General features: G+C 39.7%; 1 protein-coding gene across 7 annotated transcripts in view; it reads left to right on the forward strand.

Moving 5' to 3' along the window:
• Positions 1–5,790, forward strand: part of LOC116389103 (RNA-binding protein Musashi homolog 2) — a 241,749-nt gene extending 235,959 nt beyond the window's left edge. For 5 of the 7 annotated variants that reach the window (XM_031857530.1, XM_031857529.1, XM_031857539.1 and 2 more), the window contains one exon: positions 5–5,790. Coding sequence is in view for 2 of the 7 variants with exons in the window: in XM_031857529.1 (XP_031713389.1) it covers positions 5–49 (45 nt within the window). In the remaining 5 variants the exon portion in view is untranslated. The remainder of the gene's footprint in view (positions 1–4) is intronic. The other 2 variants (XM_031857532.1, XM_031857534.1) reach the window with 1 other exon arrangement.
• Positions 5,791–11,110: the final 5,320 nt, after the last annotated feature.

The following is an 11,110-nucleotide window of genomic DNA, read 5'->3' on the forward strand; positions in this document are numbered from 1 at the left end:
CCAGCAGAGTATATCTGGTGGCCCGGGAAAGACAGGACGGAGTTTCTAATTGGCTTTGTGTGCAGGTGATGCTATCCAACTTCAAGCACTACAGCGTCACCGAGGCAAAAAGGGACGAAAGTCGGAAACCATATGAAGAAGAAAAGAAAAACGTTAGTCATCTCAGAAAAATAACAACTGCTGTACTATAATCCAAACCTCCTATAACTTTACGACCTGGTTTGGTATGTTTCACGTCGATTTCACTCACCAGTTTCCTTCCTCTGTTAGCTTTGGTTTTGATTAGTTTTTAGGGAGTCATTTTAGTTTTAACCTTCATTTTTGTGTCATTTTATTTGATCTTATAGTATATTTGTGGAACATGGATTTTGTTTGAAGTTGGGGGGGTCATAGCCAAGAATATCTGCAAGTCATGTCTTCATCTTTGTAGTGTAACAGAGAAATGATTGGATGCTCCATTCAGTCTTTCTGCAACAACAACAAAAAGAAAAAAAAGAAGCTCAGTGTGGAGAGAATCGGAAGGAAAAAAAATTACATTTTAAGGAAACTTTAAAGAGGGTATCTAAGTAATAAATCTTAGTAGCTGTTTTATTTCTTGTGACGTCTCATTGTTAACCATAATTACCTATTTTTGGGCAATACAAAGAGGACTCCAATATTTTCATGGTCCTTTTTTATAAGTGTTGTTTTTGTTGTTTAGAAATATATATATATGCTATAACAAATTTCATATAACTACATTGTGAATTCAAACTTGAGAAAAAGAAATGTAGCTGTACATATTATTCCAGTCACTGCATATAACCGACTCAGTGAGAGAATAGCATATTTTTGTGATGGTGTGTCAAAAGAACATGTTATAGCGTGTGAATAGAAGAAAAAGCTGTAAACAGTTGTTATTATACTTTTGTTTTCTGCTGGAAGACGGTATAAACGACCCCAGAGACGAACGGAACACACGTTCTCTGTAAGTACCGTAAAGCCGAATAATTTTACAAGTGTCATACCAGCAAATTTACAAACGGTGAGTTAAGTCAACACAGTTTTAAGAAATTAAAAAAAAAAAAGAAGAGCCTGATTGGTATCTTTTGTTTAACTGTTACGATATCAGTATCATTGAGGTGGAGAGGGAGAGAGAAGAAGAGAAAAGATGATTTAATCCAAAGCACACTGTACTTAGATGTGAAGATTAGAACTTGAACCAGGCATTAGACAGTGCTCTGTGCGACCTGACACTTTTATACTCTTGAGAGGAACTTAGGTGTATGTTACTGTTTGTTTCATCCTGCTTTGTTCCCGATTCGTGTTTTTTTGTTTGTTTTTTTTTTGGAACACAAGATCTGGGCTCTGTGCTGGAGCCCTTTATGTAACGCTTTGTTCTCTGAATCACTTCTTTTATGAATGAATTAGGAAAGTAAACATTTTGATACCATACCTCAGCCTTTGCGAGTTCGATTGCGGAATCATTGGCAGGTTTTTAATTTATTCTAGTGGCAAAAAATGAAGGAAAACACTGAAAAGGTAATAAAGCGAGTAATCATTGCACTGTGAGTAGTAAAGTACAGGCCAGTTTCCTATTTGCACATGTATATGTCGGCTTTCTAAAAAAAAAAAAAAAAAAAAGGGGCCCTGTGCTTTGGGATAGTATGAAGGATTTTGGGGTTAACGTATTCTCGACGAGACAAACGCGTGAGAGTTTTGAGGCGAGTTAACAGCTTGGGAAGTAGTAACTGATACGTTGCAGTGCAGACTTGGATCTCTTTATATATTAGACCCATGTCTCATCTAAAGATATTTATACAGGGTTAAAAGATGACACTGAATGATCCACTCTCTGTCACTGCACCAGGTTCCACACAGTGTGTGTGTGTGTGTGTGTGTGTGTGTGTGTGTGTGTGTGTGTGTGTGTGTGGTTAATGCTTTCACTCATGACAAACATTTAATAACAACATGCTCCAGTCCGGTTTTTAACCATCATTCATGGGATGAACGGTGTGTTTTCTGCGCTACTTTACCTGCGGCAGGTGTACACGCGTTGTTTTCATTTGACCACACTTCTTGTCTCATTTCTTTTATTTCAAAACAACCAGGTAAAGACATAATGCTGGATACTTCTAAAGTAAACGATACGGAGGTGTGTGATCAAGTAATAATCTACAGAGTAAAGAAAAGAAAAAACCCTTGTAATGTTCAAATGTAAAAGAAAATAAGAAATACAAAACTATAAAAAAAAAAAAAAAGAAAGATGCTTCTTTGCTGATTTCAAGTTTAATCAGAGTTTTATTGATACTTTGTGGTTTATATATTAATAATTGTAATATACTATTAAAATGTACTGTGCATCCATTGCTTTCTCTCTTTCCATTCCCCATCCTCGGAGATCCTACTTCTTTTGTTGGTCATTCATGTGTTTCATTCGTGCGTAAAGAACTCACAGTTAACCTGTAAACGGAGTGCTGTCTTTGATACCAGTGTAGTGGTCTTTGTTGTTCTCCCTTGCTCTACCTCTCCTTTTCTCTCATATTTATCCCTCTCTCCCCTCTCGCGCTCTTTTTCTATCTCCTGTAATTACAAAGTAGATGTTCTATAGGACTCATTAATATAATACTTGTAGTGAATAGTGGATTTAGGACCAGTCAAGATAGACCTTTCTCTCAATGATCATGTTATTCTGAGATTTGCAGTTCATTCTTTTGATAGAGGTTCATTGTAATTTATTCCCTGTGTACGTTTCTAGTTTTGGTTTCGGTTTTGCCACTCTCACATGGTTTCAGCTAACCAAAGCTCTCACGGATGAACAATAGAGAAAAACGGTTGCCGTAAGATGGAATTGTTCACAAGGCATTATTTGGATCCCCACCCTTGAATGTTTTAAAAGGGGTGCGCCATACTACCTTAAATGCTAACGCTAGATATGCAAAACAGTTCTTTTTTGGTTACTTTCTAAGAGGGACACAAGTTATAATCACGGACAAAGATTTTATGTAAAAAGTATTTCATATTTTTTAAAGAAACATACCAAATGATTATCACACTAGTCCTAACACCCAGTCATATTTCTGTTTAAATATTGTTATATCTTTCAATATTTGTACAATTTGGAAATATCCCGTATAGTTGTTTTAAGACGATACTGTTTTTAAACTCTTATTTCTGTCACAACTTCCATTAATAAGTCTTAACCATTTAAAGCTTAGATTCTGGGAACTAGCTTTCGTTTTAATCGGCAATCAATGTTCTTCACACGTGTTGGCGTTATAGAGGCATCACTGCTAAAGACTCCATTAAACAGAAGACTTCTGTCTCCAAAGCAATACTAGCAGCTGTTAAAGGACGGGCTGTGAATCAGGGAACTCATGTCCTGACATTGGACCAGCACCTTAAAGCTGTGATTCATTGCTGACAAGCAGAGAAGATTATATTTAGACTCGAGTTTAAATGCTCAGTTTAAGCTTCTTTAAAAAAATACCATGTCGGAGGATGTCCATAATTCAAACCTGCTAGATTCCCACAAACAGCTGTGTTTCAAGCAAAAACAAAGCTATTATAAAGCCTCAAGCTGTGTGCGCACTGCCAGCTATTCTTTTGAGTATAATTTCAATGAAACATAATTCAGGTTTATCAGTTATTTCATTATTTCACCTCATGGGGTCTTACAATTGAATCCTGTTACATTAATAAATAACATTAGTGTCTATTCGTTAGACTGTCAAATTACATACAATAAGCACAGTAATGGCAGCTTTGATGGCGATGCTAAAGGACAAATTATTCCAATGAACCAGCAAGTATACGGGGACAGTGTGTCGTCTAGAAATAGGCAAAGAGAAATGATCCCAAGAGACGACGTCCACAATCTCAAATAATATTCAACTTTATTGTAAAATGACAAAAGCAGTTGATCACATATTCAAAGAAATAACATGTTTCAAGTATTATTGCTTATGTTCACCTCATTTGCACATTGTGGTGTCAAACAAATCAACAATATGTTGAATAGGATCTTGTGTGTAATAGCAAAGTGAAAGACAGGGTAAGAGAAAGTGTTCCTCCGTTTTATTTGCAGCATTGTTCCTATTTCATCAAAGAGCAAACTATAACTCAAAGCACCTACAAACTATTAGAAGCTCGTTAGGAGCCACATGTAGTCGATTCATCTGAAAAACAAATGTTCAACCAGTATGAAACACAATATTTAGCTTTCCTCACTGTTGCAGCGCCCGGTGGCTCAGACGACAATGAACCCTTTCTGAGCGAAGCGGCTCGTTCTCCCTCTCACAATATAGAAAATGGACTCTTCCATTGTTTTGTGATCCTGTAGCTTGGACTTTAAGGTAGCATGGCTCTGTTGCTGTAATTTTTATTTTATCTCAAACTGACAGCAGTTTACAGCTGATGAATGTTACACATCTTAGTAGGCTAGCTTATCCATTTGGGGAAAAGGGGAGGGGTCTTGATTTAAGATAAAAAAATATATATAATCAAAAAAGAAAAAAAGTCAACCTGGAAGGTGTTGGCATTTGTAGTTGTACTACCGTATCCATTTAAACTTGAATCTTGAGGCAAGTGCTAGGCAATGGCCAAACGATTTATCCCATCCGCTGTGGGAGAAGCCCACCCTGAAAGCACAGGCGCACTTGTGAGATTTCTGTCCTCTTGAATGTGTTTCATGGATAAGAACTGCTGTCTCCCTAAAGCGGGGGACATCAGACGAGGACTGTTTCAGGCTCTGCTCTGTTTCCAGTTAATTGAACAGACTTTGAAGGCTCATTGAACGTTCTTGACCATTTATACCCAAAAGCCGGCTTATTGGTAGTGGTGCTAATGGTGTTAAAACCAGACAATGTGCCCTTATCTCTGAGAGATACTGGATAATATACTGTCACAGTGGCCACAACGTTAGTCTCCCAGTCCACCAAGTCACTCGTTTCTAGTGCCGGCTCTCTTGTTTCAGGACATAACGATCTGTTCGTGTTCACAAAATTTCGACTGAACCCTTCAAGGTGACAGAAATAACGCAAGTCCCAACTGTAATGTGGTGTTTCAGGGTGCGTTCCCCCTTCAGTCCAAAACCATTGCCATCTCACCCCATGCTCATTATATACTGAATATATATACAATTGCAATGTATATGTGTATAGATGAATATATATTTGCAATTTTCACACATTTGAACAATGTTAGACTGGAGACCTCAGCTGTATACAGAATACTCTTCACACAGCTCCACCCAGGTTCATTATTAGCTTATGTTCACCAACACGAGAGTTCACCCCCCCCCCCCCCCCCCCCTCCCGGCGTGTTGTCGAGTTTGGAGCAGACCGCATGGCCTAGAGGGGAGCCTGGAAGCTCTTCAGACTGCATGGACGGCAGTGTGAGGCTCTGCTGTGCTCCCATGTTTCTGCAGGCTGAGCACAGAGCTCTCTTCCCTGCTGTCTGCCCATTCCTAACACTTGCCCCCTTTTTTTTTTTTTTATGTTAACCGACTTTTTATGGCGAGAGACAAGACAGACTTGACTGACATCTGAAAGCATCTTTCAGGTTATCATATGGCTTGCTTAAGCCCTGTTGTAAAAATATACTAAAAAACAAAAAAATGATAATAATGACAATAATAATAATGGATGGGGGTCTCTCACATATCAAATGTGGAAAGTCTAATTTTATATTTGTATTTTCAAATAATAATATTGACAAAAAATGTCTGTGAAAGGTTTCCATCCTCTACTGTGGTCCAGAAATTGATGTGTCTGTCTGGAAAATAAATAAAATAAACTGAATTGTTATATGACTTGTTTTCACTGTTTCATTGCATTTTTATTTGTTGTGATATATTTGCATAATATGATATATGACCTGATCTCAACATTTCAATGTCACATAGAATTAGGTGGTGATCCATCAATTCAAACAGACGTTTACTTTACTGTATATAGTATCTGCTGACATCCCATAACTGGATACTTATGGACCAGACTGTTGTGAGTATTTAATACAAACGGGACTATTTTTTGTTTCATTCTACCTCGGCTCCGGGATCCTTCCAGGTCACTCATCAAGTCAGCAGGATTAATAGAGTCTGAGCACTGTGGTGCATTTTGGGGGGGGGAGCGGTGAACAAATAAGTGCAGGCGTGTAATTCTGCTGCCCCTCAGTGGTCTCTTCCAGCACTTTGGAGGATGCAGCAGCGCTTTTTAGGAGAAATAAGCACAGCATCCTCCGGTGCTTTATTTGACATCAGCAGTATCACACGGAGAGCATCAATGTTAGCTAAAGGCTCCGCGTATTCCACGGCTGTGATGAGTAGATGTGCAAACGAGGCTGCTGCGTGGCGGGCCCCTTTTAGAGCCTCACAGTAGTGGCGACGCACACATGAAGTATTAAGTGTTTGTGTGATGAGTGTTGTCTTTGATGCGTTCATCACCGTGCGAGTAGTCCTGCTTTTACGTAACTAATATATACTGTATCTCTTATACTGGCAACCATAGACATAGGTATACAGATAATGATGTAATGAGTATTCTCCAGCAGGTTCTGTAGATATTTGTGTGCCATGTTTATTTTGATATAGACTATGATTGTTAAACATACTGTTACTGCTGCATTGAAATTCTCGGATCAGGATTTTTAATATGGGTGCTTGTCAGGTGAGACCAACAGTCCCGACAGCTTCATCACTCATTCAGACAAGGTGATCGATAACTCTGACTTGAGATCAATACTGTTCCCGGCTCTTGTTTTTCAGAGCCGAGAAAGGAGAAGTTTAGATCACGCTGCAGTCATTGTGTTTGTGTAATGAGTAGAATGATAATCCCACTGACAACCTGGACTATTGTTTCACTTTTACAGAAGCTGCTTTTGATTTTTATGCTGTCTCTGACAGACCATGTGTGGAGCCCGGTCATAAGGTATGTGTAGACATGACATTCAAACACACAAACCATGTAAACAGATGAACTACAGCACGTGTAAAAACATATCAACAGTCAGACATGTTATAGCTACATGTCCCGTATTTCCAGATTGTTGGATTAAATCAAAATTTAGAAATTGCTTTGAACAAAAAAACTAAAATTAGAAGAAATATTGTTTTGTTTTGTATGTGTTTATTTTGTTAAATCCCAAGCAAAATAGATGTAAAATAAGAGTTAGCCCACTTGAAAGATGTCTGTGGCTTTATGCTGTATTTTGTCTTTGACCTGCAGCAGATCTGGAAGGAGTTGGTCCAGATTCCTGGTCACTGTAATTAGCAGAGAAATTCATCAAACAGTTGATGCTCGCGCTCGTCTGTGTTTTTAACTTGCAAGCCTAACCGGTTGACCTTTGCAGTCCACCTGCCTTTAATTAAGTGCTAATTAAAAGTGCCATTACGATCAGAGAGCTCGACACTCGCCAGCCCTTAAAAAAAAGACGGATTCGTGTCTTAGGTGGAACACTGCGAGACAAGCAGCAGTCATTACGGGAGCTAAATGTCAGCTCGCAGCAGAGAAAAGGAAGCTGTTCATAATCTGTGGAATCAAGGTTGGCTTTAAAGTTAAAATGTCATAAGTAATATTTGAGCAGCAGGACCGACACTATGAAAACAATATAATCACCTACATATGATCTCAATCAGAAACTATAATGATCACAAATGCACAGTTGCCTAAATAAAGTGACCTATTCACTTACAATATTTTACTTCCAAATATGTTACATTCACGTGGCATTCATTTTCAAGCCCCACAATAAACAATTCAGGGTGTTCCCCAACTTTTCACCCGTCACACAGTGACACACATACGCGCAAACTTTGCCAGATATGTTTTGCAGCATGTCACCAGCTCATTTGATGGCCTCACCTCATACCAGAGGCTGTGTGTAAATTTCCCACGGGCCGGGGTGCTAACAGGCTGAATGTGACAGCTCCACGGCAAACACAAACAAGGCGCAGGGTGCAGGAATGCCACCGCGAGGAGGTTGCTGTAACAACGCTCGGGCCGCCGTGGAGGAGTAATGGAGAAGAGGTATAGTTCAAGAGGCGGTCTGCTGCCAACCTCCGTGTGCGTCAGCCTGCCGAAAGCCGAAGGAGAGAGCTGAAGAAGACCCGTCTGCCATGCATATTCATGTCGTGATGTGGTGCTGCAGGAGACTCACAACCCCAATGCTCCAGCCTGAGAGGACACCCCAGGGCCCCTCAGCATTTATTAACAGTAATTAAGAGCTAGTCTGAGATGCCGGCATGTTTAATTGCCAATTATGGTTAGGTTAGCTATAGATGGAAATGACAGGTATTTATATAATACATCAGCCTAAATAATCAAGCTGTGTTCGTACCTTGGAAATGAAGGAAAGGGTTGGGAAGCCTGGTATTGGCCTGGTATTGTAGGAACCCAAGTGCAATAATGAGCAATGTTCAATGGTTATGCACTTAATTTTATGTGCATCGCTAAATTATCTCCCAGCACAGCCATGTAATGGTTTGCTCCTCTTTTGAAGCGGAACATTTTTTTGACAGAGCTGTGTAATAGAGTCAATAGTTGATGGGAAGACTGCTGTGGATGGGGAGATGAGGCACTCAGGTGGCTGTTTCCTCGCAGACTCCAGGCCTAATGTAGCCTTTGGCATGGAAATTGACGTGACATTGATGGGCACTCTCCCGCCAGCAGAGAGTCATGCGCCTGCACAGCCTTCCAATTCACTAATAATTGCTGATTAAAAACTAGTTAAGAGTCCATGAAAACCCAAATGTGCATTAACCAAATGACCTTCCGGGGAATGGCAAATAGTCTGCGGCAGAAGAACGCGGACGGCTCCGTATGTGGAACTGGTCGCTGGATTTGTTTTTGAGAGTGTGGAGATAAGAGACGACCGGCAGCGTGCTGTGCGAGACTATTGAGTTTCTCAGAGGAACGAGTTTTATTGTGTCCTAATCCTCACAGAAATTGTCCTTGAGCTCATATAACCTTTTCCTTATCTAAGAGTAGTCTATCAATCTGACTAACACATTAAGATAATCCTTAACATGCTAACACAATCCAACAGATATAACTACAATTGCGTATTATATCATGAAAAGCTCAAAAACATGACATTTATATCATATTGTAGCCTGTTGATATCTTGTAGTTCAAATGAATTAGCTGTTGATGACGTCACTCAATTAAAATGAGATTTAAATGACCAGTATCTACATATTTTAGAATTGCTTAATAAAAACTCCAAGGGATGAGATAACATGTAATCCCATGACTTTGACGTGTCTCATTATTCTCTCAATATAAATGATGCTGAATATGATTTAATGTGAGGTTTTAAGATTCCACGTGGTGAATGTTTGACGAAGACAAGTATTGATCAGAAACATGTAGACATTGTTTATTCTATATGTTGTCACTCACACGTTTATTATAATGCTTATCATGGTAATGGGATTTCAAATCCAGCGCAGAGTCGGATGCACGCCGGCGACTCGCTTCCTTAAGAGAGACACACTTGCAGTCTGTTGTAGAATCAAAGTCATAGCGGCCTCAACGTTGAGACTTGTAGCCAGCAGAGGAGAACTCGAGCTAACTGACTCAGAAAATTCACAAATTGTGTCCCTCTTTTCTCTCATATTATCCACCAGATGAGGCTTTACATGCTGCTTACAAAGGCCATCGCTTTTTGGCCCACACCACAGAGGATGCAGCTGTCTGTTCATTGTTCATCATCATTGTCTTCATGGATCCGATGCTCCGGAATCAATAGCTGCCTCAGAGCAAACTAGTGAGCAGCAGACTGTAGGAGCAGGTAAGAGTGTCAATTATTACTGGAGGACAGAGAAAAAATACAAAGTGATTGCCAAGGGGGGGGGGGGGGGCTGCTGTGATGGTGTTGATGGGATCATTACCGATGGATTAATGACTACTTGGCTGGGTGCTGCAAATTCCTTATAAAGCTCACTTTGAAAAAACACAGATGAACCTTAAAGCACAGTGACTTTTCTAGTCCTCCCTGTAAACTAGCATGACAGCAATTACATTAATGAGAGATGAGTGTGTAGGTGGAAACACTGTTTATTGCCAACAGGTCAAGAGGTGTGCTGAGTCTAATGTTGTTTTAGTTGAGAAGATAAGAGTATGTGTCACTAACACATTCTGGCGTAACACGTCAAAATAGTTCCCATTATAAAACATCCACAACACGCTTACTTCCTTGTCTGAATGGCACAGATCTCCACTAGAAACAAAAGCCTGCAGTTCATTAATAAGCCCCCCCCAAATAAATACAGTATTATTTGCAGTGTTGTTTAAGAAGATGAGTTCAACAGCTTTCTGCGTTCTTGGGATTTGTGATGAATTCAGAAACCAAGTTAAGAAAATGGTTTCAAAAGAATATTGAATATTTAGTTTGACACCTCTGCTGTCAGGTAAGAGCCTCGTCAAAGCGCCGTGTAATCCAGTTGTGATGAGGTGTCATCATTTCTCTTATGATACAAACATTACCCTGCTTAAGCCCAGAAAATCAGTTTCCCTCCCGTTAAAGTCAGTGCAAACACTAGTGAGAGCTGTGACCTACCACAGGGACAACAGTGGTTCCATCGGTTAACACCTACATACAGAGGGGTTGTTATATCCGGTAAAAGGGGATTTGTATGAAATATTAAGTCATTTTACACAATATCTGCTGGTGAGATATTACGCCAGAGATTTCAAAAGCAAGGTTAAGCTCAAGGTCATTGTTATATCTCATCAGGACAATGTGAAAAGCAGCTCAGCAACGCAGCACATGCATCACACGCACGATACATACAGGTGCATGAAGTAAATACAGCAGCCGTGAACTGCATAATAGTAAATTACATTGCACTATCCTCAAAAGATCATTTTTTTCAGCAGAAATGCATCAAAAATATTGCAAAGAAACAATTGGATTCGCTGTAGTTACATCTTAATGGCAGCATGAAGGGACCGTGATGCAGTTTATAGTTTTTAAAATGATCTCTTTTCTCCTTCTTGTGGATGGGAAGAGCAATGCTGTAGGTACATCTAAGTCACAGCAGCAAGCTTTTGCTTTTTTTCTTCCTCCCCTGTGTGTGTGTGTGTGTGTGTGTGTGTGTGTGTGTGTGTGTGTGTGTGTGTGTGTGTGT

The sequence above is a fragment of the Anarrhichthys ocellatus genome, unplaced genomic scaffold, assembly GCF_004355925.1.
Source record: "Anarrhichthys ocellatus isolate YVR2014 unplaced genomic scaffold, GSC_Weel_1.0 scaffold18, whole genome shotgun sequence".
NCBI classification, from domain to species: domain Eukaryota; kingdom Metazoa; phylum Chordata; class Actinopteri; order Perciformes; family Anarhichadidae; genus Anarrhichthys; species Anarrhichthys ocellatus.